Below are 27390 nucleotides of genomic sequence, written 5' to 3' on the forward strand. Positions count from 1 at the left end.
CCACACCCACATGTGAGTTTCACACCCAGAAACACAGTGTGAACATCACCTCTGTCTGCGCTGTGTTGGTCACAAGCTTTGTTCTGGGCTTTTAAGTGGAGTGTGGAGAAGAAGATAGAAGCTGAGAGCGGTGTTTGCAGATACTCAGTGTGACAGGATGTTGGCTGCTGTGTTTGCACATGCTCAGTATGACAGGATGTTGGTTGCTGTGTTTGCACATGCTCAGTGTAACAGGATGTTGGCTGCTGTGTTTGCACATGCTCAGTGTAACAGGATGTTGGCTGCTGTGTTTGCACATGCTCAGTGCAACAGGATGTTGGCTGCTGTGTTTGCACATGCTTAGTGTGACAGGATGGCTTGATGGCTCTGTCCCAATTCAGGGTCTGCATGCTTGAAGTACGCATTTTAAGTGCGGTTACGTCACCGCCACGCGACGACGGCTGTCCCAATTCGAAGTGTACTCCAAATGCGCCGTCGATTTCCCCAAATATCAAGCGTGGTCCGGCGCACGCATCGTGGTCCCATATATCCCACAATTCATAGCGCAGCGGTGGGTGTGGATAATTTTGCCGCAAAATACGGCAGAAGGGAGCGGCCGAAGAGATTTTCTTTTTTTTTCCCCAAACTTTATTGAAATTATAAAGTGAACAGTCAGTCATTCCAGTTCAGTTTGTACAGTAGACATATAAGGCAAATAAGAGTAACAATATACAGTACAATGAAATAAGAAGGATAAATAAATAAAGGAGAAAAAAAGAAAAAAAAAAGGGGGAATGTGACAGACTTCATAACAACTTTGTACTTGAAAGTTGTGACAGCTCATTCGTTAAACATTTCTGAATGAATTTAAATCAATGATAGACCTTTTTTATTGGAAGTTAATTTAAGAGAGTTTAAGTAATATTCAATTTCAATCAAAAACAAATTAAATGATGGGGTTGAGTTTTGAAATTTACATTTATGTACATGGAATTTCCCTAATAAGATGGAGCGGCCGAAGAGTGAACTGTCAAAAGTACTGAATATGACGTCACTTATGTATGTGCGAATGTTTAATAATTAAAGTCAGTCATATATCCACAAACACAACAAGCTGAAAGTCAGTGATATATGTATATGTGTGTATATATAAATGTGTATATATGTATATATATCTGCATGATGTCACTGTAACCAGTGACATCATGCAGTTTGTGTTTTGACCTCCAGAGGGCGACAAATCCGCACAGACAGAGAGCTCAATTCAAACTTTGCTGCCATCAGTAATAATTCTTCAAATATAATCATTAGTGTTTGAGCAGTTATGATATCAGGGACAAACTAGACATGTGTGACAATACTGAACATGTCACATGACACACCTTAAACATCATGTGATCCACTCTCAGTCTGCACTTTCATTCATGACTTCAACAGGTTGAAATGAGCTTTGAAGAAACATTCAGTGAAACAAAGCTTTCATCACAGGATTCATGTGAGCAGCAGATGAACTTTGTACCAACAACATCTTCAATAACAGAGTCTGAATGAAGCTCAGGTGTTGATGCTGCTCACTGATTGGACGGTTGGTTTCAAATGTCTGCCTCCGCCTCTGCTGCACAGGTGAAGGTAGAAAGTGTGACTGGATCTATAGACTGGAAACAAAGAAACATGCTGAACATTTGAAGCTTTGCAGCAGAAATGTTCATGTTACAAATACAGCAGATCTGATCTGTAGTGATGGGCAGATGAAGCCCCATGAAGCACTGAAGCTTTTCATCCCATTGGTTCACCCCAACGCGAAGCTTCATGAAGCTTCATTTGCTCTAGCAGGACACCTACTGGACGTAAAAATAATAGCTGGCATGAATTTGAAGAGTGTGGCATTTTGCACACAGCCTGTAAATGTCAACAACAAAAGGAGTGTGTAAAACATCTATATTGTAGTCATGGCAGTATGGAAAATGATCATTTGGAAATGCCTAAGATGGAAATGATCATTTACTGTGAGGTGAGGTGTGGACATTGGTTATGCTTTTGTAACATTGAGGCAAGGACAGTGATTAATGTTTAGGGGACACATCATTGGTTTTTATTTAAAAACAACAGTTTCTCCACTGTGGCAGGTCGTAGGCGATTTCTTTTTTTGGACAATATTTCCCCTGCCTTTGAAAACACTCGCTCACAGGGCACAGATGAGGCAGGGGTACACAGGTATGTCAGTGCTAACTTATATAAGTGAGGGTAGACATATTTCTGTCTCCCCCAGTATTTAAGGGGGTCCTCCAGCCTTCCAATATTTGGCTCCATCATGTACCGTTGGACCTCAATATTTGCGTCTGCTGTCACATTTTGTGTCTGTGTCTGCCTGACACTCTCATCCAGGCGACGCCACAGGTTGTTACCTAAACAAAAAGGAGAGTCTTATGAGATACTACCAATTCAATGTTATTTCTATAGTGCCAAATAATAACAACAGTCGCCTCAAGGCGCTTTATATTGTACAGTAGATCATACAATAATAGATACAGTGGAAAACCCAACATTCAGTTTATATAAATGCAACTAAAATGCAATAACAATGGTACCGTGGGAAACAGCCTCAACAGATTGTGACGTTGATGGCTGTGGTGGTGGTGCAGAGGAAGAGGTGGTGGAGGCCCTCATTACGGAAGCACATTCTGCTTTCCGTCTTTTTTCTGCTTCGCTAGCTCTTGTAGGGCTGAGAAACCCGAGTTTTCTGAACCTTGGGTCCAGCAGTGTCGCAAGGAACATAATGCTCATGGTCTGTATTTTATCTAGCTTCTCTCTCAATAGCATCCTCAGCTTCTGAGCCAGAGAAGATCCAATGGATGGTGGTTCTACCATTTGTTCATTGAGGCAATGATCCAGCATAGTGAGCAAAGGTATGACCTTTGACCCAGACACCCTTTTTTCCTGAGAGAGCTCAGTGGTTGCATCGTTAAATGGTGCTAGGACAACCAGACACTCTGAAATTATACCAAAATCCTCAGATGACAGAGGTGGGATGTCTGTTGTGAGACTTGCCAAAGCAGCACCCACTGGCTCCCTTTGCTCGAAAAGTCTTTCCAGCATATTGTAAGTGCTGTTCCAGCGGGTTTCCACCTCCTGTAGTAGTTTGTGTTGAGGCTTCCTTAGTTGTTCCTGCACGACTGAAAGCCTCTCCTTACAAAATACAATTTGAAAAAGCATACATTAGATTGTCAAGGGAGCAGAACTATACACATAAGTAGAATTAAAGAAACTGTAATTAAGCCACGGAAGAACTTACCTTTGCAGAGGTACTGCTCCTGAAATATCCCACGATCCTCCTGGACTTGGCTCGGATGTCAGAGAGCTCAGGGGTCTGGTCAAGGGCCTTCTTCACCACTAAGTTCAGGGTGTGAGCTATGCATATGGCATGTTTAAGTCTTAGCTCCCTTGCACAAGCCCCCATATTGGCAGCCCCATCGGTTACTAGGCATGTGACTTTGTCAGTAATTGCCCATTCTGCCATGAGTGTGCCTTTCACTTGTGCAATGTTTTCTGCAGTGTGTGCATTAGGAAAATATTGCACTCCTAAAACAACGGTGTTTAATGTGCTGGACTCATCAACAAAATGGCAGGTGACTGCAAGATAGGCCTCTGTGTTGATGGAGGTCCACATATCTGATGTCAGACTCACAGCTGCTGCCTTCTCAATGCTGGCCTTAGCTTTCTCCTTCATCTCCTGGTACCTGGCCTCCACCATGACTTTCAGGGCCTAAAGGAAAGTAAAAACATTTTGTTCACAAGTACGACGTGGCTGTGAAGCAGTGTGTAGTGTAGCTACACACTGAGGCTTTGAGCCTCAGTCCTGCCTGTTCACATTTTACTCTGTAGAAACTAAATTTTCACTGCTTTTATGACCTTTTAGTGGGGAGAACATACCTAGGATTTAATGATTTGACAAATCTTTTAAATCCACTGTCCTCCACAATGCTAAATGGCTGGGAGTCCTCAATCACCATGCTAACCAGGTCTTCATCTATTTGAGATTGTTCTCCTGAGGAAAGACAATAAAAACAAAGCACAAATATAAATATCACTCACGTCACTTATTGCATTGTATGATATTGTTATATCATTTAGTAACATTACAGCATGCTATATTATCATGGCATTTGATGGCTCACCTGGTCTTGCTCCACAATCGGTGTTCCCCTTATTCTCATGCATAGCTCTGTAGTGCCTAAGCATGGATGAGGTGTTGTTGTTATATCCCAGCTCCCTGGCACATAGCAAACACCTCACCTTGTACAAAAGTACAGACAGCTTAACATAGGTTTTATTGCACCATCAGTATTATGAAAATACATCTTCTGTGGAAATTTACATACCTTGTTGGGAGATATAAGCTCAAAATGTTCCCACACAGGGGAGGACATCCTTCTCTTCGTAGCTGGCTCCAGTCTCTCCTGACTTTCTCTACTCACTCTCATAAACCTCCAAACTCTATCCAAACTGTCTCTAACTCTCTCCAAACTGTCTCTAACTCTCTCCAAACTGTCTCCAACTCTCACTAACCGCAACTCTCCATTAAACACCCACATTTTGAATGGGGTCTGAGGGGTTTATATCGCTGTCATGGCTTGCGGCAAAGTTCGAACCGCTTCCCCTCCATGACTCGACACACGCTTCGAAGCCTCAATACAGAACGTCACATCACTACTGATCTGGGATCAGTGTGTTCACACCTGCAGCTACAACAAGGTTTCATGTCTCCACACGTCAGCATGTGAACTTTACTCTGACTCAGTCTGAGCAGTCAGACGGCATATTTTTAAAGTTAACACATCAGCACACACAGAGCTGAGCCCCTCCCACCTGTGAGCTTCAGGTGGAGTCCCGCCTCCTTCCCGGAAGAAGCTCACCTGTGTGTCTGTGTTTAGTGTCCAGGTGTGGAGCGGAGCTTGTTGGTGTGTGAAGAAACTGTAAGTTTGCTTTGTTTCCTCCTTTAACAATTTGTCTTTGTATTCATGGAAACAGCACAAGCTAAAAAAAAGTCACAAGTTAGTCTTTTACCTACATGTAGTTGATAGTTTCTAGATTCTCATGTCTGACTCTGCTTTAAAATACTGCGTCATAAAATGTCCGCTTTGTTCACACCATAAACGGGTTTGACAGGTTTTACATTTCGAAAATAAACTCACTGCATTTTGGTTAATGACAAAAACTATTTAAAGATAAATGCATTTAAACGATCAATTTTTTTTAAAAAATTTTTAATAAAAGTCACAAGTTTCTGGTTAGGCATAGTATTTATACTATATTCCGACTTTTAAAATAATACAATACTTATTTAAAGTCATTGGTTTTTGCAAAGTGCCGGGTTACAAATGTTATTCAGTCTCTATCTGTGAAATAATCTGTGAATAAAGGAACATGAACACTTCTGAGAAAATTATTTTTTTGTCCAACTATTTACAGGGGCTTGAGTATAGCCCATAAAGCTGAGAGTCTTTAAGCTCTTCTTAGCTGAAAAAACTGTAACATAAATATGTTTTTGCTGAGCAGCAAGTAAAACTGCCCTATTGCCTAAAAGTAAATCCCTGATGCCAATTGTAAGGTTAATATTGTTGATTGTCATTTATGCTTAGAAATATTTACTCATATATGCTTAGAGTTTTATAATCGATTGCATGATGATAGAGGTTTGATCCTTAGTAGTCTGTAAAGACTCTGTGTGCCTTCCAGAGTGCTCTGGCATGCACACACAACTTGGGATCATGTGAGAGGTCATACCTTCTTTTATTGTTTTATGCCTTAACCTAGTCTTGTCTCCTCTGAGCTCAGTTTCTAAAGGTCTCTCATATTAAAATAAATAAAAAAAATATAATGAGAAAATAAGAATTAAGAATATATATTTAAATCCCAACAATAGCTGGACTGCAGGTTTAGGGAAGTTGTTTATGGGGTCACATCTTGACCCCCACACATACAAACACATCTGTGTTTGTATGTCTCCAGTATGAGTTTTGTCCAGTTCTCTCCCTCATGCACGAGAAACACAAAGAGCTCTGCCTGGGCCCTATTTCAGGAAGCCGGTTTAGTGCAAACTCAATAAAAATGGAAAAGGTGGATTAAAGAATATCTTCCACAACTGCAACAAAGACAGAAATGGTGCAACCCAAAACGAAACTTCATGCCAGGAGACATTGTGATCATTGTTGATGATTCCGCACCACGGAATTCCTGGATAACTGGAAAAATAGAAGAGACAATCCAGGGCCCTATTTCAGGAAGCCGGTTTAGTGGAAAAACTGAGAAAGTATACCCTGAGTTAACGAAAACTCTGGGTTTTCAGTTTCACAAAGCGAATTTAGATTAATCCTGAGTGAGTCACTATGACGACACACTCCGTGAAGCTAACCTGCCCCCTAGCAGGTTTACTTCAACTAACCCTGACGTTCTCCGCCTCTTTGTCGGAAACCTGACAGTAGGAAGTGTCAGACATGGCGTGCCCCTTCCTTGAAGAGCCAGTAGATTTTGAAGCCCAAATTCTCCGCAGAGCTCTCCGCCGGGAGAGAGTGATTAGAGCGCGTTTGGACATTTTATCATTTCCTGATGATTTTCTGTGTGAACGTTACCGTTTTTCAGCACAATCTATAATTTATTTGAATAACATCCTCAGGCCTAATATTGCTCATGTGACACATCGCGGACATTCTCTCAGTTCTGTACATATTATTTGTATTGCACTTCGGTTTTTTGCAAACGGGAGCTTTCTGTATAATATTGGTGACGCTGAGCACGTTTCCAAGGCTACCGTCTGTCGGGCAGTCAGGAATGTTACAGTTGCACTGAAACGTCTCCTGTACTCGTCTGTGGTGTTCCCCGGTCACAGACCCACAAGATTTATCAAAGAGGGATGCCACAAAATTGCAGGTAGCAGGATGAACAAAACTCAATTCATGATGTGGTGATACTTGAACTACTACTTAAATTTTACATTTATTTTCACGGTTCCCAGGCGTGATTGGCTGTATAGATGGCACTCACATTCCAATCATTGCTCCTTCAGTAAATGAAGGAGACTATGTGAACAGGAAGTCTTTCCACAGCATTAATGCACAGGTACATAGGTCCCTGTAGCATTTCAAACTAACAAATTATTTCATTATAGTAATGGATGCTAATTTGTGTTCTCTGCACTGTGAAGATCATATGTGATGCTGCCAACATTATCACAAATGTGGAAGCCAAGTGGCCAGGCTCTGTTCATGACTCACGAATCTTTCGTGAATGTACACTGAGCACAACATTTGGACATGGTGAGTTGAGAATACTGTAAAATATATAAAGACCAATTGCTTCAGGGACATTTGAACTGAAGTGTATCCTTCTGTCTTAGGAGAGTTCACTGGCTACTTGCTTGGTGATAGGGGGTATCCATGTTTACCCTATTTGCTTACCCCTTACCCTGACCCTGAACCGGGCCCACAGCAGCGATATAATCTGGCTAATTGCAGGACAAGAGCCAGAATTGAAATGACTATCGGCATGCTTAAGGCCCGGTTCCAGTGCCGTCAAAGACTCAGGGTCACCCCAGAAAGGGCATGTGACATTATTGTGGCATGTGTGATTCTTCACAACATTGCCACAATTAGAGGAGAACACTGTCCTTCTGGACCAAACATCAGCAGTGATCCAAACCATGAACATCCTGACCCTCCCACGGACATACAAGATGGAAGCGCAGTCAGAGACACCATATGTCACAATCATTTCTTTTGACCCATCACCTCAACATGTTGAAAGACGAAAAAACAGATTTTTTGTTCAACTGGCTTTATTGGTCGCCTGTATTTCCTGTACACAAAGTATTAAAAGATGTAAACCTCATAAAGTGTCTCTGTTGCTTCCTCCTCTGTAACAGCTGTCAATGTTTCTTCATTATTTTCATGTAGTAAAGAAATTAACAACATTGCTGTTCTACTGTAAACTCATATAATCTGTGGAGTATTAAGAGTACTCACAACTGCATGTTGGTCTGGCTCAACAGGAGGCTGCACCAGATGCAGTACACCATCACCATCAACTGATAGAATATGAGGTTTATACAGGTCACTTATAACTTACAAGGGACCAAATGGCAATTAACAAACATATACCAATCACCTTACACTTCATTGTCATTATGCTCTCAAAGACAACCAAGACTGAGGGAAGGCAAAGTCAGTAGGAAAATAACTTCACTACAAAATAATTCATTATGGTAAAGAGTTTATCAAATGAATGAGTAGCACTGCAAAGGTGACTGTGAAGAAAGGATGTATGCACATCATGTATTATTTTGAATTTACCTCTTATGTAGGCACTTGTGTCTTGCGGGGTTATTGACTCAGAGGATGTCCCCGCAGAGATGCCTTCAGCCACAGGGCGCCCACTGTTTTGGCTGAGGGCCAACTGCTCAGCCTCTGTGAGTGGTGGTGGTGGAGGACCCCCACCTGTTTTTCGGGCCTCCGCTTTTTTTCTGTTGGCTATAACGGGGTCACATTTGAGCATACAGAGTAAGCAAATATGTACTTGTAATGTGCTCAGATAATTTCAATAAGTGCTTACAGAATGAAAATTAATGTAGCCTCTAACTGCAATTGATTTACATGGGACAAACAGACCAAGCACTATGGCTCATAATACAATTACACCTTACCTGTTTGGACTATATTGTTATATTTCATTTTTACTTGCTGCCAGGAACGTTTGGGGCCTGTTGGGTTGCACCTGCGCTCACATCACATCACAAAATAAAATGTATAAAATAAAAAATAAAATATAATAAAATAACGTGTTAAATGGGTGGAAATCCCTAGATCAATGTTTAAATTAACACTCACGCATTGACTCTGTCGGCTATGTTTTGCCATGCATGCTCCCTTTGTTTTGCAGCTGAGGCTGTGTTACTTTTTTTCCGCAAAATTTGCATGTTATCGGCATATACTGCCATCAGAATTTCGGCCTCAAGCGCTGTAAGATACGTTGACCGCGCCTTCTTTCCCTCCGTCTCCATGGTGACTCGCTTAATCTGTGCTCCACTAATCAGGGCTTTATGTATCCTCGTGCGCGCGCTTGACTTGGGGTTAACTAATTGTTATCAGCCTTTCTGAAACCGAATATTCCAAGTTGGACAGTTCGGGGTTACTCAACCCTGAGTGTCGTTTTTCACTCTGAGTTTTCTAAACCGGCTTCCTGAAATAGGGCCCAGGTGTTGCAGCAACAGTCCCACATGGAAACGTCAACACTCAAACTCAAAATCTCTTTTTGTCAACAATAAAATGACAGCAGACCAATTTGAACAAAGTTGGTAAAAAGCTTCAGAAATTAGTAAAATATTAAAAAGTGTCTTGATGCTCAATCATCCAGTAAATCCCCAAAGAGTTGATTCTGTTCATCTGGACGTTTTCAGCAGCATGGATCAGTGTGAGGACAGAGAGGAGGGAGTCCCTCCCTCTAAAAGCACTCTGTGTGGGGAACATGAGAGCCAGACCAAAGCTCAGAGGTGAGATGACCATCTCTAACTGTCCATGACTCTTCTCCATGTCACAGCTCAGCACTCACATCACTGCTCCATCATTATTCACACTCATACCTCTGTGTGTGTTGTTTTAAAGCCCAGAGCTGTGGGGCGTACCAGGCTCAGCTGGACATAACCCTGAAACTAATCCAGAGCCTGGACCTGAACCCAGCTGTGTTTCCTTAAAGAGCAACGACTCAAAGGATATTATTGAAAACTTTAACAAAAGACTGTTATGTGACAAAGAGTAAGTACATTATTTTTATGAGATTGTTCATCATGTCTTTAATTTAATATTTCCAGTTTTTCCTTCCTGTCTCATGAAGCTGTTACATTTATTGTTTTTCTTTTAGGATCAATAAGAGGCCAGAATCTCCTGGACCTGAACCCAGCTGTGTTTCCTTAAAGAGCAACATGTCGAAGGGTATTGATATAGACTTTAAAGGCTGTTCTTCTGCTGCTGAGAGGTAATGTGTGTCTAGATGTTGTTCCTGACTCTGTATTTTTGAATAAATCCTCATGTTTAATATCAGCTCAGCTCTTTTTCACACACATTTCTATGTTGGAAAGAGTGGATGTTGTAGGAGGTGTTTGTGTAGTGAAGAGGCTGAGTGTCTGTAGGACTCCAGCTGCTCCAGCAGGTGTCTCCTTTGTGCTTTGCTTCAAACACAGTGTAGGGAGGAGCTTCCACTCAGGTGTTTCAGGTGTTGCTGGATGGAGGAGGACAAATAGTTTTTCCCTTCAGTGACACTTCAGCAGCTCAATGTTCTGGGGAGATGTTTGTCTTTATGAAGGTTTATGGATTCTTGTTCTTACTTTGGTTAAACTGAGCAATACATTTTCCATCTAACATTTAAAGTAAATTTCCAGGTGAATAAAAGATCTGCAGCTGCAGCCTCTGTGATGTTTCACAGTCTGAAAGTAACAAATTCAACCAGAGTTCAAACAAAGGCTTAATATACGTGTGTGTTTGATATAATGCCAACAAGTACAAACAGGTGTTCTTACAGGTCTTAATCACAGAGGTCTGATAAGTCTGGTGACTTTCACACTCAGCAATTTTGCTGCCTTTTATTTTATATTGGCCTTTTTAAAGCCCTTCAAAGTCTCCCACATTCATACAGAGCTTTTAACACCAAACTCCTTTACAGTCCTTCTCCTCTCACACACGATCACACGACTGATTTGTCTGCAGCAGCTGTGTTACTGCTAGTATTTTATTATGTGTGTAATCTCCTCATATTGTTCCTGTGGTTTAGTTTGACTTCCTTCTGCAAACTCAGCTGCTCTGTTGCTGATACACGTCTCCATGAATATGATTGATCAGATGCTGCCAACACCATGTGTTTCATGTGAGCGCTCAGCTGAAACCCTGGGTTGACTTATCGAATTAATAACAAGCTTCACGTGACTGTGAATGCTAAAGTGAATCCAGATAAAGGAAAGAGACCCTGCTAATGTTGGACTCACTTCTTAGTGTAGATCCCAGGAGGAAGTTCAACATAGCCATTCTTTGTGCTAGCTCGACCAAACCTGAGACCACAGTGCAGGATAATGATCATCATCTGTCTCTGTCAAGGACATTTAAAATCCACAAATAACAAACATAATTATATTTGATCATTAAAAATATGTTTTCACTTAAAAAAGCATGAGCACACTGGTGGATTACAGAAACATGAAAACTCGTTAACAGTAAAGTTAATTTAGGCGTAAACAAAGTGTCAAACATACCGTAATTGTCGGGCTATAAGCCGCTATTTTTTGCACAAGCTTTGAACCCTGCGGCTTTTAGTCAGGTGCGGCTTTTCTATGGATTGTCCATGATTTTTGTCATATCGTAAGACGATTTGTTTTGTTTGTTCCGCTGTTGTACGGCACTACGTTGCCTGGCGGAAGGGCATGTGATCAGACACACAGTATCTGGGTTCAAGAGTGGTATGTTGGTCACGTGTCCATCCGCCAGGCAACATAGTGCCGTACAAGTAGCACGAAAAACAAACTTCAAAGTAGCGCTACGCGTTCAGCGGGAGGCGTGGATGATGAGCGGCGATAAACTTGCGAAAAGCAAGTTATGCTCAACTCCACCGGTGGAATCTGACAGCGTGGAAAAGTGTGAAAACATCAATGATCACCAACGGATTTTGAAGGGCTGGACTGCTGCATGATGGAGAGGAGGACACCGCCACGGGCCTTCTGAGGGTTTTCGACTCTGACACTGACAACGAGGATTTCTTTGGTTTTGAAAGTGACAACGAAGGAAAGAAGCAGAGAGTGGATGACGAAGCCATCCTGAGCCTGTTCGTTTCCGACACTGGAGAAGAGGACTTTGGTGGTTTTAGTGCGCAGGAAGAAGAGAAAGATGGTGAATGACTGACTTTTCTTCTTGTTAAAGCCGTGTCACTGCACCTGAGCCTAAAGGGTAGTCCGAATCTATTTATAGGTTATTGTTATGTACTACATTTGTTACTCATTTATGAAGCACAGTACATGTTTCGTACTTGTAATTACCGGTACTTGTACATATACCTAAAAAGTTATGCAAATATGTACCCATAACTTGTTTTTCAAAATATTAATAAAAGGGGTGTGTCTCCAAACAGCCATCTCTTTCCTGACAATTCCCTTTGTGCATATTCTCTTACATATGATAAGTCAACATTGAAACACCTGCGGCTTTTAGTCAGGTGCGGCTAATGTATGTACAAAACAGGATTTTCCCCTGATTTTAGCTTGTGCGGCTAATATTCAGGTGCGCTTTGTAGTCCGGGAAATACGGTACTTAAGTAGAAGGACTGATGTTTGTGTTAACCCTCACATGGGCTGTACAACATTATATAGGGAGACAAAAACAGAGATTATCGTAGCCATCGCTCTCTCGCATGGACGTGGCAGTCTTGCTGTCTGCTGCGAATCCTCCGTGACCTCGTCTGGTATCTGCTCCCTCCTCTGTAAGAGACAGTAAAGGAAAACACGTCTCTGCCTAGTCTTGAAAATCTAATCTTATCATCCATTGTTCTTCTAGGGCCTCTTGTTCTTGTGGCCACAGCTAACTGCTAATATTTAAATGGCTAACATTAACATGTGTGCCAGCCAGGTTCACATTTATGATTAACTATGATTAATTAACTGATGTTGAAACTGGAGCTTTACTGACCTCTGAAATTCCTCCTAAAGTGTTATTCAGTGTTGTGACAGTCAGCTGCTTCAGCTGCTGCTGGGATGGGCTGTGGCAAAGAGAACAGAGAAAATCCAAATCAGAGTTTTTCTCTGAATTAAAAGCAAGGAAACAACAATATATTCTACATGGTGAAACTGATGGTTTATGGTGTTTGGATCTGTTTTTCTATATTCATGCAGATAAAGTGTAAACTCAGATGAATTATACCATCAAATGTTAAAGGAAAATATGAGGATGAGTGTCTGTGAGCTGAGAAGGACGTGAAGCGAGCAGTTTATCCCAGAGCTGAAGCTGCTCTGTGTGCAGAGATGAGCTCAGATTCCTGCTGTGATTGATCAACAGTCACAGAAATGTAGACTTGTAGTTATTACTGCAGTATGGTCACAGCAGATACTGATAAACATGTATTATGAGGATGGATGATCAAGTTTCTCACGCTCTCCTTTAAATCTCAGTTTTTTCTTCTTCACAGTTTATCTGTTAATTTATTAATGAATAACACTGAAAGAGTTTCTGTTATATTTCCCCTTGAACATCAGCTTATTAGGGCGGCATTAGGAAATAGCCCCCCTCCAAAGAATGAATAAATGAATGATGATAATAATAAAATGATTAAAAAGCAGAGCTCAGAGTGGTAGAATGGTCAAACATGGATCCACGGGTGGTTCAACTGCATTTGGTGACGTGACTAAAGCAAATCTTTCAAATAATCCCACCATCAACGGGATGTTGTCTCCTTTACTACGGTTACTTTACTTGGTCACCGTGTGAATTTCTTTGAAATGAACCAAATTCTTTTATTTGTTGGTTGTTGCATATTTAACCTCTACAGTCAGGAAAGGAGGAGATGAGGCCTCAACAATGTTGGGTTGTAGCTGTGGTTCAGGTTAGAGTGAGTGTCCATGGAATAAATGTAAGTCAGTGAACTGGAAACATGACTGTGTTAAACCTTTTTTTCCCCTTTTTATAATGAGTCTAATCAAAGGTGGAAAGAAGTATCTCCACTTTGACTATTCTGTGTCACCATCAGAGCTTCTGCACAGTGTGGAGAAAGATCCAGAACCAGAGCTGGACTGCAGACAGCCAGTCAGAGCAGCTGTGTACAAAGTAAGACTGAACATCTGTCTGCTGATGGACTCATTTCTGAAAACTGGACTTCTTGTGTTGTTCAGACATTGAAGAGTTTTCTTTCTCTTTAGTCTCATTGTTTTTCTTTCTTTCAGCAGATGTTGGTCTGCAGGAGGTTTTAGATGAACATAAGATCAGTCTGAGGAGGAGATGTGAATGTGTGACTGAAGGAAGTGATGAAACAGGAAGTAGAACCCTCCTCAACACCATCTACACTGAGCTCTACATCACAGAGGGACAGAGTGAAGAGGTTCATACCCAACATGAGGTGAGGCAGCTGGAGACAGCTTCCAAGATGGACGCCCTCCATGACGCTCCAATCAGGTGCCAGGACATCTTTAAAGCCTTACCTGACCAACAGAGACCCATCAGAGTGGTTCTGACCAACGGCGTGGCTGGTGTTGGAAAAACCTTCTCAGTGCAGAAGTTCACTCTGGACTGGGCAGAGGGCTTGGAGAACCAACATGTCAGTGTGGTGGTTCTGCTTTCATTCAGGGAGCTGAACCTGATCAGAGATGAGCAGTACAGTCTGCTGGAGCTGCTCCATGTTTTCCATCCAACATTGCAGAAGGTCACAGCAGAGAAGCTGGCTGTCTCTCAGCTTTTGTTCATCTTTGACGGCCTGGATGAAAGCAGACTTTCATTGGATTTCACCAACAGGAAGCTGCTGTCTGATGTCACACAGAAGTCATCAGTCAACCAGCTGCTGACAAACCTCATCCAGGGGAATCTGCTTCCCTCGGCTCTCGTCTGGATAACTTCCCGACCCGCAGCAGCCAATCAGATCCCTCCTACATGTGTTGACAGGCTAACAGAAGTACGAGGCTTCACTGACGCCCAGAAGGAGGAGTACTTCAGGAGGAGATTCAGTGATGAAGAGCTGTCCAGCAGAATCATCTCCCACATGAAGACATCCAGGAACCTCCACATCATGTGTAGTATCCCAGTCTTCTGCTGGATCACTGCTACAGTTCTGGAGCACATGTTGACTACAGAGCAGAGAGGAGACCTGCCCAAGACCCTGACTGACATGTACTCACACTTCCTGCTGGTTCAAACAAAGAGGAAGAAGAACAAGTACCATGAGGGACGTGAGACGAGTCCACAGGAGCTGACGGAGGCTGACAGGAAAGTTCTTCTGAAGCTGGGGAGGCTGGCGTTTGAACAGCTGGAGAAAGGAAACATCATGTTCTACCAAGAAGACCTGGAGCAGTGTGGTCTGGATGTGACAGAGGCCTCGGTGTATTCAGGAGTTTGTACAGAGATCTTCAAAAGAGAGTGTGTGATCTTCCAGAAACCAGTCTACTGCTTTGTTCATCTGAGCATTCAGGAGTTTCTGGCTGCTGTCTACATGTTCCACTGTCACACCAACAGGAAGACAAAGGTGCTGAAGAACTTTTTGGGAAAAAAATACAACGAGTCCTCTCTGGATGATTTCCTTAAACGAGCCATGTCTAAATCCCTCCAGAGTAAAAATGGCCACCTGGACCTGTGTGTTCGCTTCCTTCATGGCCTCTGTCTGGAGTCCAACCAGAGACTCTTAGTAGGTCTGCTGGGTCAGACAGAGATCAGTCCAGGAACCATCCAGAGAGTCATCAACAACCTGAAGAAGATGAACAGTGATGAAGTCTCTCCTGACAGAAGCATCAACATCTTCCACTGTCTAATGGAGATGAACCACCTCTCATTATTTCAGGAGATCCAAGAGTTCCTGAAGTCAGAGAACAGATCAAAGAAGAAACTCTCTGAGATCCAGTGCTCAGCTCTGGCCTTCATGCTGCAGATGTCAGAGGAGGTTCTGGATAAGTTGGACCTGCAGAAGTACAACACATCAGAGCGGGGACAACAGAGACTGATTCCAGCTGTGAGGAACTGCAGAAAGGCTGGGTGAGTCCAGATGTGATCATTAACATCATTGATCAGTGTAGGTTAGTAGTTTAATGTTGAAAATAAAATCAGATTGTAACCACAAAGTGTTTGTGTCCGTACGCTGCAACCTTCCACACCATTCCTTTATTGTACAGACTCAGCAGCAGCTCCATGGATCCCAAATCCAAGAGTGGAGAACAGATTTGAAGTGTGTCACATCCATGCAGTCACAGCTGTTTCCACCATGTTTCCACTGATATTAATCCTGTTCAATGACACGTTTCATATCAGTGAATATGTTCTTTAGGACGTCCACTGACATGTTTAAGTGTCCTGCTGGAAATCACTCAAATCATCCATGAAATCCATGAAAAATCCTTTTAGTGTTTCTAACTTCACCCTCTGTCCTCTCTCTCTCTCCATCCTCCTCACTGCTTCTTTCACTGATAATCACACAAACATCGTATTCAGCTACAAAATAACACAATAATATCATCTGATCATCATTATTATAAGAGCAGGATCCATATTTGATATCAGAGTAACACACTGCTTGGTTATGTGCAGTCATCATCAGTGACTGTGGGTCAAACAGAAGCTCTCTGATTGGTTGCTGACCTTGGTCACCTGTCCACTCTCTTTTTTTTTTTTTTTTTTTTTTTTTGTCTCGTTTGGATCTATAGCCATCAGAATTGTTGTCTTGAGGCCAAGAAAGATGCCAAGCTGATTTATTTTACCAAGTGGATCATCATGGCCTTGCCATATTGGTCCATTTGATTGACCTTTATTATAATTATGAATTTATTTTATTTTCAGTTGCTACAAACGGGACAGACATGACTGTGGGATAGGACAGGGGGAAAGAATGAAAGAAAGAGGGGGAGAGAAAGAAAACCAAAGGGGAGAAGAGACGGTGAGAAGGGGGGGAAGAAAGAAAACAACAAACAAACAAACAAAAAAAACAAAACATCTGGGTCACCTGTATGGAGAAAAAAAACCAGGAGAGAAAGCAAACAACAAAGTGCAACATAATAAGAAAAAAAAAGCACCATCACAATAAACTAGCTAGCAGTAGATATCAATAGTTACTAAATAATAAACGATATTGTGCAGCACGCAAGATAGACAGCGCACAGTGTGCTTTGAGGCAGCAGCCAAGAAAGCTGTAGTCCGCGTCTGTGAATACCCACACTGTAAAAAAAAAAACGTTGCTAAAACTTAAAAACTCAAGGCAACCGACAAGCATTTACGTTTTTAGGTTCTGATGGATAACTTATAATTTCAAGTTTAGGTGATAAGTTGCTTTAGCTAATGTTTTTGTGTTGACAAAATTAATAATTGTCCTTTTTCTCAACTCATATTTTATTGTTTTTGCAACGTATTTCCTAAAGTTTACACAAGGTATTAGTTTTAGTTTCGGCAACGTATTTCCTAAAGTTTACACAAGGTATTAGTTTTAGTTTTGGCAACGTATTTCCTAAAGTTTACACAAGGTATTAGTTTTAGTTTCGGCAACGTATTTCCTAAAGTTTACACAAGGTATTAGTTTTAGTTTTGGCAACGTATTTCCTAAAGTTTACACAAGGTATTAGTTTTAGTTTTGGCAACGTATTTCCTAAAGTTTACACAAGGTATTAGTTTTAGTTTTGGCAACGTATTTCCTAAAGTTTACACAACATATTTTTTTGTTTTGCCAATCAATTTCCTAAAGTTTAGAAAAAGTATCTTTCATAGTTTTCATGAGGTGCTCCCTGTTGTACCAATGAATGTTTACACAGTTGATTTTCAAATAACTTTGTGTTCAAACACAACTGCACCACTGACAATGTTGACTTTTGAGATCAGCCATTTTTAACATACTGACAACATTCAGCCACAAATAAAGTCCTTCCAAAAACACAAAAAAAGTCAAATTTTTGTAACAAATGTTACTCATCCAATTTTAAAGGTGGTGTTGTCAGACAGAATATCAAACCTATCTTGATAGATAGTCACTAACAAACAGATTCAAAACATCAGATGGCAGGATGTGAACAACTTCCTGGTTTCCATACAGCTAACAACTTTCAAACAAATTTTTCCACCACTTGTCTTTTAATAGTAATGGTATCAACACTCCAATTTCCTGTGAAGTTCAGTATCGCGCCACATTTGTTATAAAACTAATACAAATGTACCTAAAACCAGATTATAAAAATTGTTTAAAACAGCTCAAGTTAGAATAAAACCTTTCAACATTTTATAATAACATGTTATACATGAAATCTGCAATCAGCCATGCAAGCTACATTAAGTAAAGTTAGAACAGAAGACATTGATTCAGAACTTTCTGCACCTTACCGTTTTCTTAAAGACAGAAATTAACTTTTTTCAGAGCAACTTGCCACGAAACCCAAAAACAGTAAATCAAAACAAATTGCCATTCTGTTTTACACAAGTTGCATTTGAGTTGAACATGTTGTCAAATAGGTTAGACTTTGGTTAAGAGCTTGGTTTTGAAGCTTCTTATCCTCTGGGAACAGGTAGATGTCAACTCCATAAAAATGTGTTGCACAGCTTCAAATGTGTACTTGAGTTCTTTGGGAAACTCCATGTTGAGCCCATAAAGTAGGCCAAACAAGTAGGCAAAGGCAGTGGGAAGGTCTGGCAGATCATCAAGAATAATGTCCTCTTCCAAAACAATGGCAGTGTTGACCACTGTGGACTGCGAGTTGGGTCCCACGTAGTCCTCCAGAACAGTGAGGATGCCCACCGTAACACCTCGGGTTGCCCTCTCAACTGGATCTGTATCCTATGCAAAATAAAAAACAACAGTACATATAAGTCTCTGAAAACCAAAACTGAAGATTGAGTAGATTTGCATACTCACCAGACATGTTAAGAAGAGTTTGGTCTCGTCGTCGCGAACAAATATCGGTAACCCTTCCAAACTGATGGTTCGTCGATGCTGGACTATGTTTGAGACCTAAAACAAGGAAATCAAATAAGACTCAGTCTCATTTATAAACCTACCATTTTGTTTTAAAAACACATTAAGTGTTGTTGCTCAAAATACAGCCTTAAGAAATAAGATGTTGAAATGAGTTATTACAGATAATTGGTCATGTTTTTGTCAGTTTTTTTTATTTATTTATTTTTTAAGTAATTTTGATGTGCAACAAATGTAGCACACTTATTACAACATTTATAACAAAAAGTGCCATGAGTGGGATGAGAGTTGAACTGTCTGTCATTACCTGCAATCTGCCAAACACAGCGCTGCTTGTTAGCTTATAATCCCATTCAGGACACACTTTTTGAAAACTAACAATTTTTACATCAATTTAGTAAATATTTAATAAAGTATCTTTCGTTACAGTGGGAACTTCAGGTTCCTCATAAACCAGACACAAATACATTTTTATATATTACCTGTTCATCAAACTTCTGCAACAGGGAATCCATGTCATTGCGGAAAGCAGCTTTTCTAATTCGATACAGCTTAATCAGCCGAAGTGAGTAAGTGTCGAGGGCAGTCATGAAGGTCCCCATGAGATCCTTGGTGGTAATGCGTGAGAATTCCGCACAAATCTACAAAGCAACAAAAAAAATATAGAAGAAAACTTTTAAAGGTACATTATATAAAAATCACATTGTTTTCAAATTTGGTTAAAAGAGCTTAATTTCAAAACATTTAGTTAGTCTCGGTTGATCTATTGGTCAGGCCTTGATTGGATTTTTTCTTTTAGTGGTAGTGGTGGTACAAATTATAACTGACGTATTAAAAAAAAAAAAAACAAAACAAGAAAAATCTGATCGGCAGATTTTACAGTAAGTCTATAGAATACCTAATCAAATGTTGATAAGACAAAATAATGGTTTCAATTGTTACAGGATGTATTGCAGAAAAGAAATAAATCAATAAATTGTATTTTAAATTCATTGAAAAAATTCCATTAATTTTATAGTTATGTAGAAATGAAGTAAGAATAACATCCTGTGGTCAAATTTGTATACTTTCATAACACGTAAGTGACTTTCTCAATCCTGTTCTGTGAGTTTCATGGCTGTTGCCCGCTAAGGGTCAGCACCAAAAGATTCTAGATGCCCAGTGAAGACAAGTCATTGCGGCAACCGTGGTTCAGGGCGTTGGGAAGCTCATCTGTAACCGGAAGGATGCTGGTTCTATCCCCAGCTCTCTCTGTCCTGGTCGTTGTGTCCTTGGGCAAGACCCTTTACCCCACCGCTTACTGGTGTTGGCCAGAGGGCCCAGTGGCGCGATATGGCAGCGTCACTTCTGTCAGTCTACCCCAGGGCAGCTGTGGCTACAACTGTGGTTTCCCTGCACCGATGTGTGAATGTGAGAGTGAGTGAGTGAGTAGTGGAATTATAAAGCGCTTTGGGTGCCCAGAGAAGAGCGAAATAAAAGCAATCCGTTATTATACACAGCAAGTTGACAAGTAAATAGATTTCACTTCAATAGAGTTCATATTTTTAGAGCCAAGTATTTTTTTATATTTTACCACTAGCATTGTTAGCTCAACGGTAGCCTTCAACCTTTTCTACAAGATATTGGAGTGATACAAACAGATGCTTCTCAAGGGCACAAGAAATGGAGCTCACGTTCATTTACTCACCCAGACAAGTTTCGAGGCATTTGGAGTTGTTCAGAAGGAATTGTAAAGGTCCTATATCATGTAAAATCAACTTTTTGGAGCTTTTAAACACATTTTAATGTTATTTCCTTAGATTAAAATCCCTCCAGAGTGGTTTTTGGCTTAATTCAGGCATTTCTTAGTTGTCTCAGTGAATCCTTTCCCCATAACCGTGGCTCAGCTCTCTCTTGCAAAACGACTGACTCGTAACATTGGGATTAAAATTTCTTTCTAACAACTCCAAATGCCTTGAAATTTTTCTGGGTGAATAAATGAACGTTTTCAATTTTAGAAATAAGACCACACTGGGGAAAAAGGGAAGAAGAAAAAAACGGAAGTTTTCCTTTAAATATTTAAGAGATTATCTTACCTGTTCTTTCAAGAAGAGAGCTGGCCATCTGAGCTGCATTTCCTTGACCAAGGGCTGCATCTCCACAACTTCTTTCCTCCTGAGAGAGAATGTGATGTCCATCTTTTGGGTGATGAGTGCCATGTTCTTATCCGTCTTCTTCACCTTTTGGTTCTGTTGAGATAATTAATGGGTTGGTTTTGAAAAGTGCATCATTTATATTTTTAATTACATCATCATCTGCCTCAATGTTCTGTTAAGCAAGCACCTGTTTGATTCTTTGAAATGAATGAACCTGAGAAAATTTTAAAATGTCACTAATTTCCTCAATAATTCTCTGCAAAGCACTTTTAGAAACATGTAACAATGTTTGCATGCATAGAAAAAGTCTAGCTATTTTATGTTCAAGACATTGGTAATCTACAAACTCATTGTCCTCTTTATCACTTGATGCTACACCTGAACCACTTGGTAATGTCTCTGGCTCCTGAGAGGTATTTAAGGATTTATCAGGGGAGCTACTTTCACTAGGACATGCATTTGCATGAGAAATCAGTCTAATACAGTTTTTTATATCTTTTGAGTTTTTGTGCTTTCTGCTTGTGTGTGACGTAAAGGTTGTTAAATTGTTGGTAGCATAGTCACATTTTTGGAAAGGACAGGATACAGTCTGATTTTTTTTTAAGTGCCTTAAAATATGTGAAATAAATGTATGCTGTGAGCAGTTTTCCTTAAATTCACAAAAATCACAAAAAAATGTTGAGATCTCCTGCCTTTTCTTAGCCCTGTTGTGTGATCTGCTGAGGTGAGACTTCAATGCCCCTCGTGTCCTGAACGAACAGACGCAGTCACTGTAAACACAGGGCAAATGAAATCCTCTTCTATGTCGTAGCTTCTTGGCTTGAACAGACAAAAGAGCAGAACTGGCACTGCATACAAAAGCTATAATGAGAAGAGAGGAGAGGACAGTGTCAACAATTCAAAAGAAACCTGAATTAATCTCAAATTACCAAAGTTACATTACCTGATAATGTGTTTGGGGCGGGGGGCAGGCACTCCTGTTCTGATTCCTCTCCTTACCAACTCCTCATCAGTCCCTCATAAATCAGGACAAGCAGTGGTCTGGAGTTGGCTTTTAATTCTCTAAATAAATAAAAATAGCAATTAGTTTTAAAATAAAATACCAGCTTCCTGACATTACTTAAGAATTTTTTTCTCCTGTCCTAATTTTTTTGGCTCACTAAAGTGAGCTGATTCTGCCTTGTAAAATGCCATGTGAAACACAGTAAAACAAATAATTTACAAAACATACATTACATCAAATGTTTAATTTATTTAATTTATTATTAACAAATTGTATTCTACATGGAATGCACCAACAGTATACTGGGATGTATTATGTAAGCCAAGGATAATTTTGTGTGATTGGTTTTACAACTTAGAATGACAAACATTGGATTGAGAGTATGAGTGGGATAAAACTCCTGAAGCATCTGTTTAAATTATCAGTGCATTTATTAATGGTGCTCCATAAATAAACCAAAACAATGTTGTTTTGTGCATAACAAAAAGCTCACAATTGTGCAGTCAAAATGTAAAATAAAAGATGCTGAGCATAATAACAAAGACAGATTTTGCAGCTGCTCTGTTTCCAAGTTCTACTGCGCAACTGACAGCCTGGAGTTTGAAATCCTCTTTGTAACCGTGTCTCTTACAGGCGCCATTTATGGTCCTTACACGCATAATATGGTAATATTACGTTGAAGCAGAGTACGTATCACTCTGCGAGGCTCCTCGGTAGCCGTAATGCTCCAACAATCCATCAAGCAGTGCAGCTTCATAGCTTACCAAAGTCGTACCAAAACATTTTTTGACATATTTTTTTAAGCTGTGTACCACATAAAATTGGTTCGAGGTCAGTAAGCACAACCAGAATTCATACATAAGGCAGACTGTCGATTTTTGAGATGAAAGGATTTTAGGCCGTGCGTCAACGCGTTAGCCCGGTTAGCTCACTAACGCCACCCAGCCCCACGCACGGGGTGATCCGCGGTAACTAGTTAACGGAGATTTGCCCCGTTAATGCAGTTATGGCATTAACTTTACGCTGACAGCACTAAAATAGTCATCTTCAAATGTTTTCTTTTTACCGACCAGCTCCTCTTTGATAGCTGCCGTGTCCATCTTGTCGTTGCCTGCAGGTGAAACGATGGGGGAGTTGTGTTCAGTGAAGGAGAGAGGCGGAGTAACACAGCGTAGAGACAAAAGTGGACGAAAGAGAGGCAAACTTGCGGCTCCACGAGTATAATGATAATGTAGACTATATCGATATAAACTATATTGTCACATCTCATATTTCATTTAGTTCATTTAGTGGAGCTCGCTGGCCATGAGGACTCCACCACCCCGTTCACACAGAAACTAAAGCACACATTTTATTGGCTAGATGTGATTCGAACAAATTAAACGACATGGCAGCAGGCGCCCCCGAACTTTATTTTATTTTATTTTATTTAAATAGCGGTGGGGGGTTGCTGCCGTTGGTCATGAGTGAGCCAGCCTATTTTGTTTCGTTCGGTGGTATGGCGGCCACAGACTGCACTTCATGAAATACGCATAGGGGGTGTCGCGGAGGCTTGTCAGATATGAGCGCGCCTCTTTAGTAGCGAAGTTTGTCGGATTTTCATTGTTTTGTGACATGGCATGTAGTTTGTGACATGGAATCTTAAATGATATAGTAAACACATACCCATAAGCCACAAGGCTTCTTAGCCAAGAAAGTAATGTTATGCTAAGTTTCGGAAAAATACGAAGAACTTCAGTTGTGATATTTCTAACAGACAAATTGAGACTGTTCAAACATATACTGTCTGATATAATAAAAGAAACATTACTTGCCTTTAGAAACTTGAGATGAACGATCTATCCAGCTCCTAGCCTCACGTTCTCATTAAGGCAGACGGGCAGGTGGCTTTCAGTCCTTGCAAAAGCGCAATGTAGATCCCGTAGCATCCAAAAATATGAGATGCGCATGCGTACTCAGGCACAGAAAGGCGCCAACAGCTTCAACTCATGTAAAACTTGAATTCATTCATTTTGCCAGCAATAAATTTCATCTGAGACCAACTTTTGCTCCAAAACGTTAAATGATTAGTTGAAACCCTTAATGTATTTGAGTTTATGGGCCAACTGAACTTTTATTGTTGAATTGTGAAAGAAATGACTGTAAGCTCAACAACTGCAAGTTTGATTTTTTACAGTGCATGTGTACACCTGTGTGCATACCTGTGTGGATCAGCATGCTTGCATTCCAAAGGTTTCTCCATGTAATGATCTGCTAGGGAGTGTGGGGAGCCACAGCCCTGTCCTCTATGGTATGAAGCAGGTATGGAGGAGATCAAAACTCCAGACATCCAGAGGCCCCCAGAACACAAGAGACCAAGGAAGACCCACAGAGGGGCAGCCGCGCCACTGTCCCAGTAAGAGCTGAGGAGAGTCCCAGATGAGGGCTCATTCAGCAGCCGCGGAGCAGAAGCCAGGGGGAGTTGCAGTGACGCGCCCGTGAGCTCCGCCGGCAGCCAACTGTGCCTGAGTGACCGAGCCCCAGGCCGAGAGGCCGGGGGCACCCCACCTCCGAAGTGGCCCGAGCGAGCCCCAATAAGCGGCCGCCAAGGAGTGAGCCGGTGTGTACCCGGACGCCCACCCCCAGACACAAAGAACCACCAACACACCGACACCTGAGGGAGTCCGCCACCGGCAGGGGAAGTGGTGGTGGGTGGAGATAGGCCTCCAAACCTTGGAGGGCCTGAGGTGTCCCCAGAGAGGTGGCGTCTGATACCCAACCTGACATATAGACACAGACATACAGGCACACACAGACACAAACATCCATTCCCCCCCTCATGCTCTCATATGCACTTCACACTCAACCGACGTGGAGACAGACATAAAGAGACGCTGTATACACGATCACACTGTCCACCTGTCCACTCTCACCTGTTTGTGTTTGCTCTCTCTTTGCTGTCTCCATCCTCTCTCTCCTTTCTCTCCCTCTCTGTCTTTGTACGTCACTCAGGTCCAATGGAAACAGTGACATTTACAAACCAATCAAAGACAAACTGATCCATGTCAGGTTATAACAATATTCAAAGTGAATACAGGCTGCTGCTGGACACAGACAGGTAACATCATTTTGACTTGCTGTCACCTGGATCTGGACTCATAAACACTGAAGCCCTGAACAGGAATACAAATCATTTTCTGCCAACTAGCGACACACCAGCAGATAATGGCTCAGAAAGCTAAAATGAGCCAATCATTTCTGTGTTTAGTTCCCCTGAAATCAGATCTGATATCAGCAGCTCTGAGTTCATTCATCATTATTGTCCAGTGATGAGATTTCTGCTCCGTTTGGTAACAGTCAGCAGGTTTTTCCTGCGTGTGGACGTGAACAGTCGTACCTGACAGCAGGTAGCAAACAGAGATCATCTTTCCAGCTGGAACTCTTCACTGAGCTGAACTCATTCAAAATGTTCTGGAGTCAAAACAGGAAACAGTCCAAATGTGTGTCTTCACTCTGACTCTGGATCAGATCTCAGTGACAGACTGTGGACATTATGGAAGCCTAAATGTGACACCATCTTCCTCCTTCATCTGCAGATTAAAGCCAAACAAAGATTCTCATTAAAAGTCTGCAGGTCTGAGAGAGACTCAATCGTTGTGTCATGTCAAACACAGTAAGAGGAGCTGAAGCACAGATGTGAAGAGCAGATTCATCAGATTATGACCTCACTCTGTTTTGTCTTCATATACATTCAGTCTGTGTTTATAATGCAGATTTTCTGCTTTTATAATAACACATTTTATATTTTCTATCATCACAGACTGACTCGGTGTGGACTCTCAGAGTCTCACTGTGAAGTTGTGGCCTCAGCTCTGAAGTCCAACCCCTCCCATCTGACAGAGCTGGACATGAGTGGAAATGATGATGTCAAGGACTCCGGGATGAAGCTTCTGTGTGCTGGACTGGAGAGTCCAAACTGTGGACTGGAGACTCTGAGGTGAGTTCACTGACTGCGGATGTTGTTGGTTTTCTATATTTCAGGTCTTTGATGGATGTTTGAAACTTTCTTCAGTTCCTAAATATTCAGGATGTGTCTGAAGACAAATGTGAAGAAGTTTGAGTGCTTTCAGAAATGTTGTCTTTCCAAACGACTGAACAACAGTTTTTCCTTTTGGCTCCAAACAGAAGTGACAGACTTGAGCAGGGTTCATTTAAAGGCTGACAGAAGTGGAGTGGTGACGGGGAGATGTTTGACAGGACAGTGTTTCAGCCTCCACAGGTTCATGTTGTGCTCCATCAGTCAGTGAAGATGAAGTCAGTGCTGATGAGGCTGTAGAGTGTGTGAGGGATGTGAATGAGGATGATGAAGATCTGATGATAGCAGATAAAAACAGGCTGCAGAGACTTTGAGCCATACAGGGCACACAGTGTGTGTACAGAACAGCTGAAATCATTATGGAGGCCTCACTGGGATATGGAAGCATCACAGTACAGCTTCAGTGAAGCTTTAAAGTCTCTGATATGAGATGAGAAATGAAGCAGCCAGAGCTTTTTCATGAGTGGAAATCCACTGTGACTGTGAGCTGCTGCTACAGCCTCCAGATTAGCCAGCAGCTCATCCTGCTCAACATTTTCTCACCAACTTTAATGGAAGTGTGATGTTTTCAGCTGGAGTGATCGTCAGGGTGGCCTCCCTCTCCTCTTCTTCTCCTCTTCCTCTTTCATTTGTAAAGCCACTTCTGCTGCTTTCATTCATTTGGAAGTCCTGTAGCTGAGTTTGGGAGAGACTAACAGCCTCGGCAGCAGAGGGGAGAAAGGCTGTAACACCACCACTTTACTCTGTTCTACCTGTCACATCATTTTATCAGGAAACAAATATGCTCATGTTTTTACTATGTTTGTCTTGAAGATGTAAGAAGATCACATGGTGCTTTTTATTATTGTGTTGGTTTGTTTCCTGTCTCTTGGATGGAGCCCAGCTGTGCGTGGCCCCTGGGCCTGTGGTCAGAGTGTGTGCTGGATAATCCGGCCCAGGATGAGGCCAAACTGACATGGGCTGAAATGTCTGTCACATAATTGAGCTTAGTGTAGTTTCATTTCTGCACAATTTAAAAACAACCAAAACTTTGTTCTTTGTTCTTTGTTATACTGTAGACTTTCTTTGATACTGTGTCCAAAAGGAGCAGCTTTTACTTTGAAGGGGAGGCGTCTCTGTTTCCTCTTCAGGTTGGATGATGGAAGCAAATGAGTGTGTGATGTTCTTTCAGTGTTGCACTTTGTAGACGCTCCCTGAGCACTGGTCTCACAGCCAGCTGCACATAGAGACCAGTGTTGTTAGTCCAGGTCAGAAGATGACTTGTTGGAATGAAAATGAGCTTGTAGTTTGTCTGCTTTAACCCTTTAGAACCGGTAGGAGCGGACACGCTCCATTTTGCGTAACTATTTTTAAATCCCGGTAGCACTGCAACCACGTAAGCTAGCGCAATAATTTTTTTTGCATATGAAACCGGAGGAATTGTACTTACATCTTATGCCATCAGCTTGTCCTAGGTCACAGTTTCCTTCCACATATAGCTGTTTGTAACACTTCCTACGTCCATCAGCGCGAACTATCACATGACCGCATGACCT

General features: G+C 41.4%; 4 protein-coding genes across 6 annotated transcripts in view; 2 read left to right on the plus strand and 2 right to left on the minus strand.

Moving 5' to 3' along the window:
• LOC146712518 (NACHT, LRR and PYD domains-containing protein 12-like) overlaps positions 1–27390 on the plus strand; it is a gene marked incomplete at its 5' end in the record, with an annotated part of 129070 nt that overhangs the window by 90634 nt on the left and 11046 nt on the right. The gene's annotated exons all lie outside the window — the stretch shown is intronic.
• On the minus strand, positions 1759–4039 carry LOC146712521 (E3 SUMO-protein ligase ZBED1-like). The gene is made up of 4 exons (XM_085452634.1): positions 3910–4039; positions 3272–3742; positions 2568–3165; positions 1759–2384 (listed from the first exon to the last, which is right to left on the minus strand). Exons 2-4 carry the CDS (start codon positions 3728–3730, stop codon positions 2062–2064), a joined length of 1380 nt encoding a protein of 459 aa, XP_085308760.1. The 5' UTR covers positions 3731–3742; positions 3910–4039; the 3' UTR covers positions 1759–2061.
• Positions 4883–25570, plus strand: LOC146712522 (protein NLRC3-like). Its single transcript, XM_085443284.1, has 7 exons — positions 4883–4952; positions 9428–9520; positions 9633–9782; positions 9889–10002; positions 13747–13823; positions 13940–15731; positions 24772–25570. Exons 2-7 carry the CDS (start codon positions 9432–9434, stop codon positions 24833–24835), a joined length of 2286 nt encoding a protein of 761 aa, XP_085299410.1. The 5' UTR covers positions 4883–4952; positions 9428–9431; the 3' UTR covers positions 24836–25570.
• On the minus strand, positions 17415–23703 carry LOC146712523 (uncharacterized). Of its 3 annotated transcripts, none has more exons than XM_085443198.1 (7): positions 23595–23703; positions 21721–21839; positions 21470–21547; positions 20718–20870; positions 19125–19283; positions 18583–18678; positions 17415–18504 (listed from the first exon to the last, which is right to left on the minus strand). In XM_085443198.1, the coding sequence occupies exons 4-7, from the start codon at positions 20838–20840 to the stop codon at positions 18184–18186; spliced, it is 699 nt and encodes a 232-aa protein (XP_085299324.1). In that variant the 5' UTR covers positions 20841–20870; positions 21470–21547; positions 21721–21839; positions 23595–23703; the 3' UTR covers positions 17415–18183. The 3 variants fall into 3 exon arrangements, with proteins under 3 accessions (XP_085299324.1, XP_085299309.1, XP_085299316.1); XM_085443183.1 differs by having other exon boundaries at positions 21470–21638; XM_085443190.1 differs by lacking the exon at positions 23595–23703 and adding an exon at positions 22851–22898 and having other exon boundaries at positions 21470–21638.

Source organism: Copadichromis virginalis, linkage group LG3 (assembly GCF_057382275.1).
Source record: "Copadichromis virginalis isolate Kocher_CV1m ecotype Utaka linkage group LG3, C_Virginalis_male_GT1.1, whole genome shotgun sequence".
In the NCBI taxonomy this organism is placed as follows: Eukaryota; Metazoa; Chordata; class Actinopteri; order Cichliformes; family Cichlidae; genus Copadichromis; species Copadichromis virginalis.

What these genes read in the sequence shown, in the direction of transcription:
- LOC146712521 (XM_085452634.1), bottom strand. Translation starts at nt 3,730, where the DNA reads ATGGTGGAGGCCAGGTACCAGGAGATGAAGGAGAAAGCTAAGGCCAGC. An exon ending in GGAGCAGTACCTCTGCAAAG is followed by an intron (nt 3,166 to 3,271) that starts GTAAGTTCTTCC and finishes GTATTTTGTAAG; the next exon opens with GAGAGGCTTTCAGTCGTGCA. An exon ending in TGTTGAGGCTGTTTCCCACG is followed by an intron (nt 2,385 to 2,567) that starts GTACCATTGTTA and finishes CTTTTTGTTTAG; the next exon opens with GTAACAACCTGTGGCGTCGC.
- LOC146712522 (XM_085443284.1), top strand. Translation starts at nt 9,432, where the DNA reads ATGGATCAGTGTGAGGACAGAGAGGAGGGAGTCCCTCCCTCTAAAAGC. An exon ending in AGACTGTTATGTGACAAAGA is followed by an intron (nt 9,783 to 9,888) that starts GTAAGTACATTA and finishes TTTTTCTTTTAG; the next exon opens with GATCAATAAGAGGCCAGAAT. An exon ending in TCAGAGCAGCTGTGTACAAA is followed by an intron (nt 13,824 to 13,939) that starts GTAAGACTGAAC and finishes TCTTTCTTTCAG; the next exon opens with CAGATGTTGGTCTGCAGGAG.
- LOC146712523 (XM_085443198.1), bottom strand. Translation starts at nt 20,840, where the DNA reads ATGGCACTCATCACCCAAAAGATGGACATCACATTCTCTCTCAGGAGG. An exon ending in CTCTCTTCTTGAAAGAACAG is followed by an intron (nt 19,284 to 20,717) that starts GTAAGATAATCT and finishes GTTGCTTTGTAG; the next exon opens with ATTTGTGCGGAATTCTCACG. An exon ending in AACTCTTCTTAACATGTCTG is followed by an intron (nt 18,505 to 18,582) that starts GTGAGTATGCAA and finishes TATTTTGCATAG; the next exon opens with GATACAGATCCAGTTGAGAG.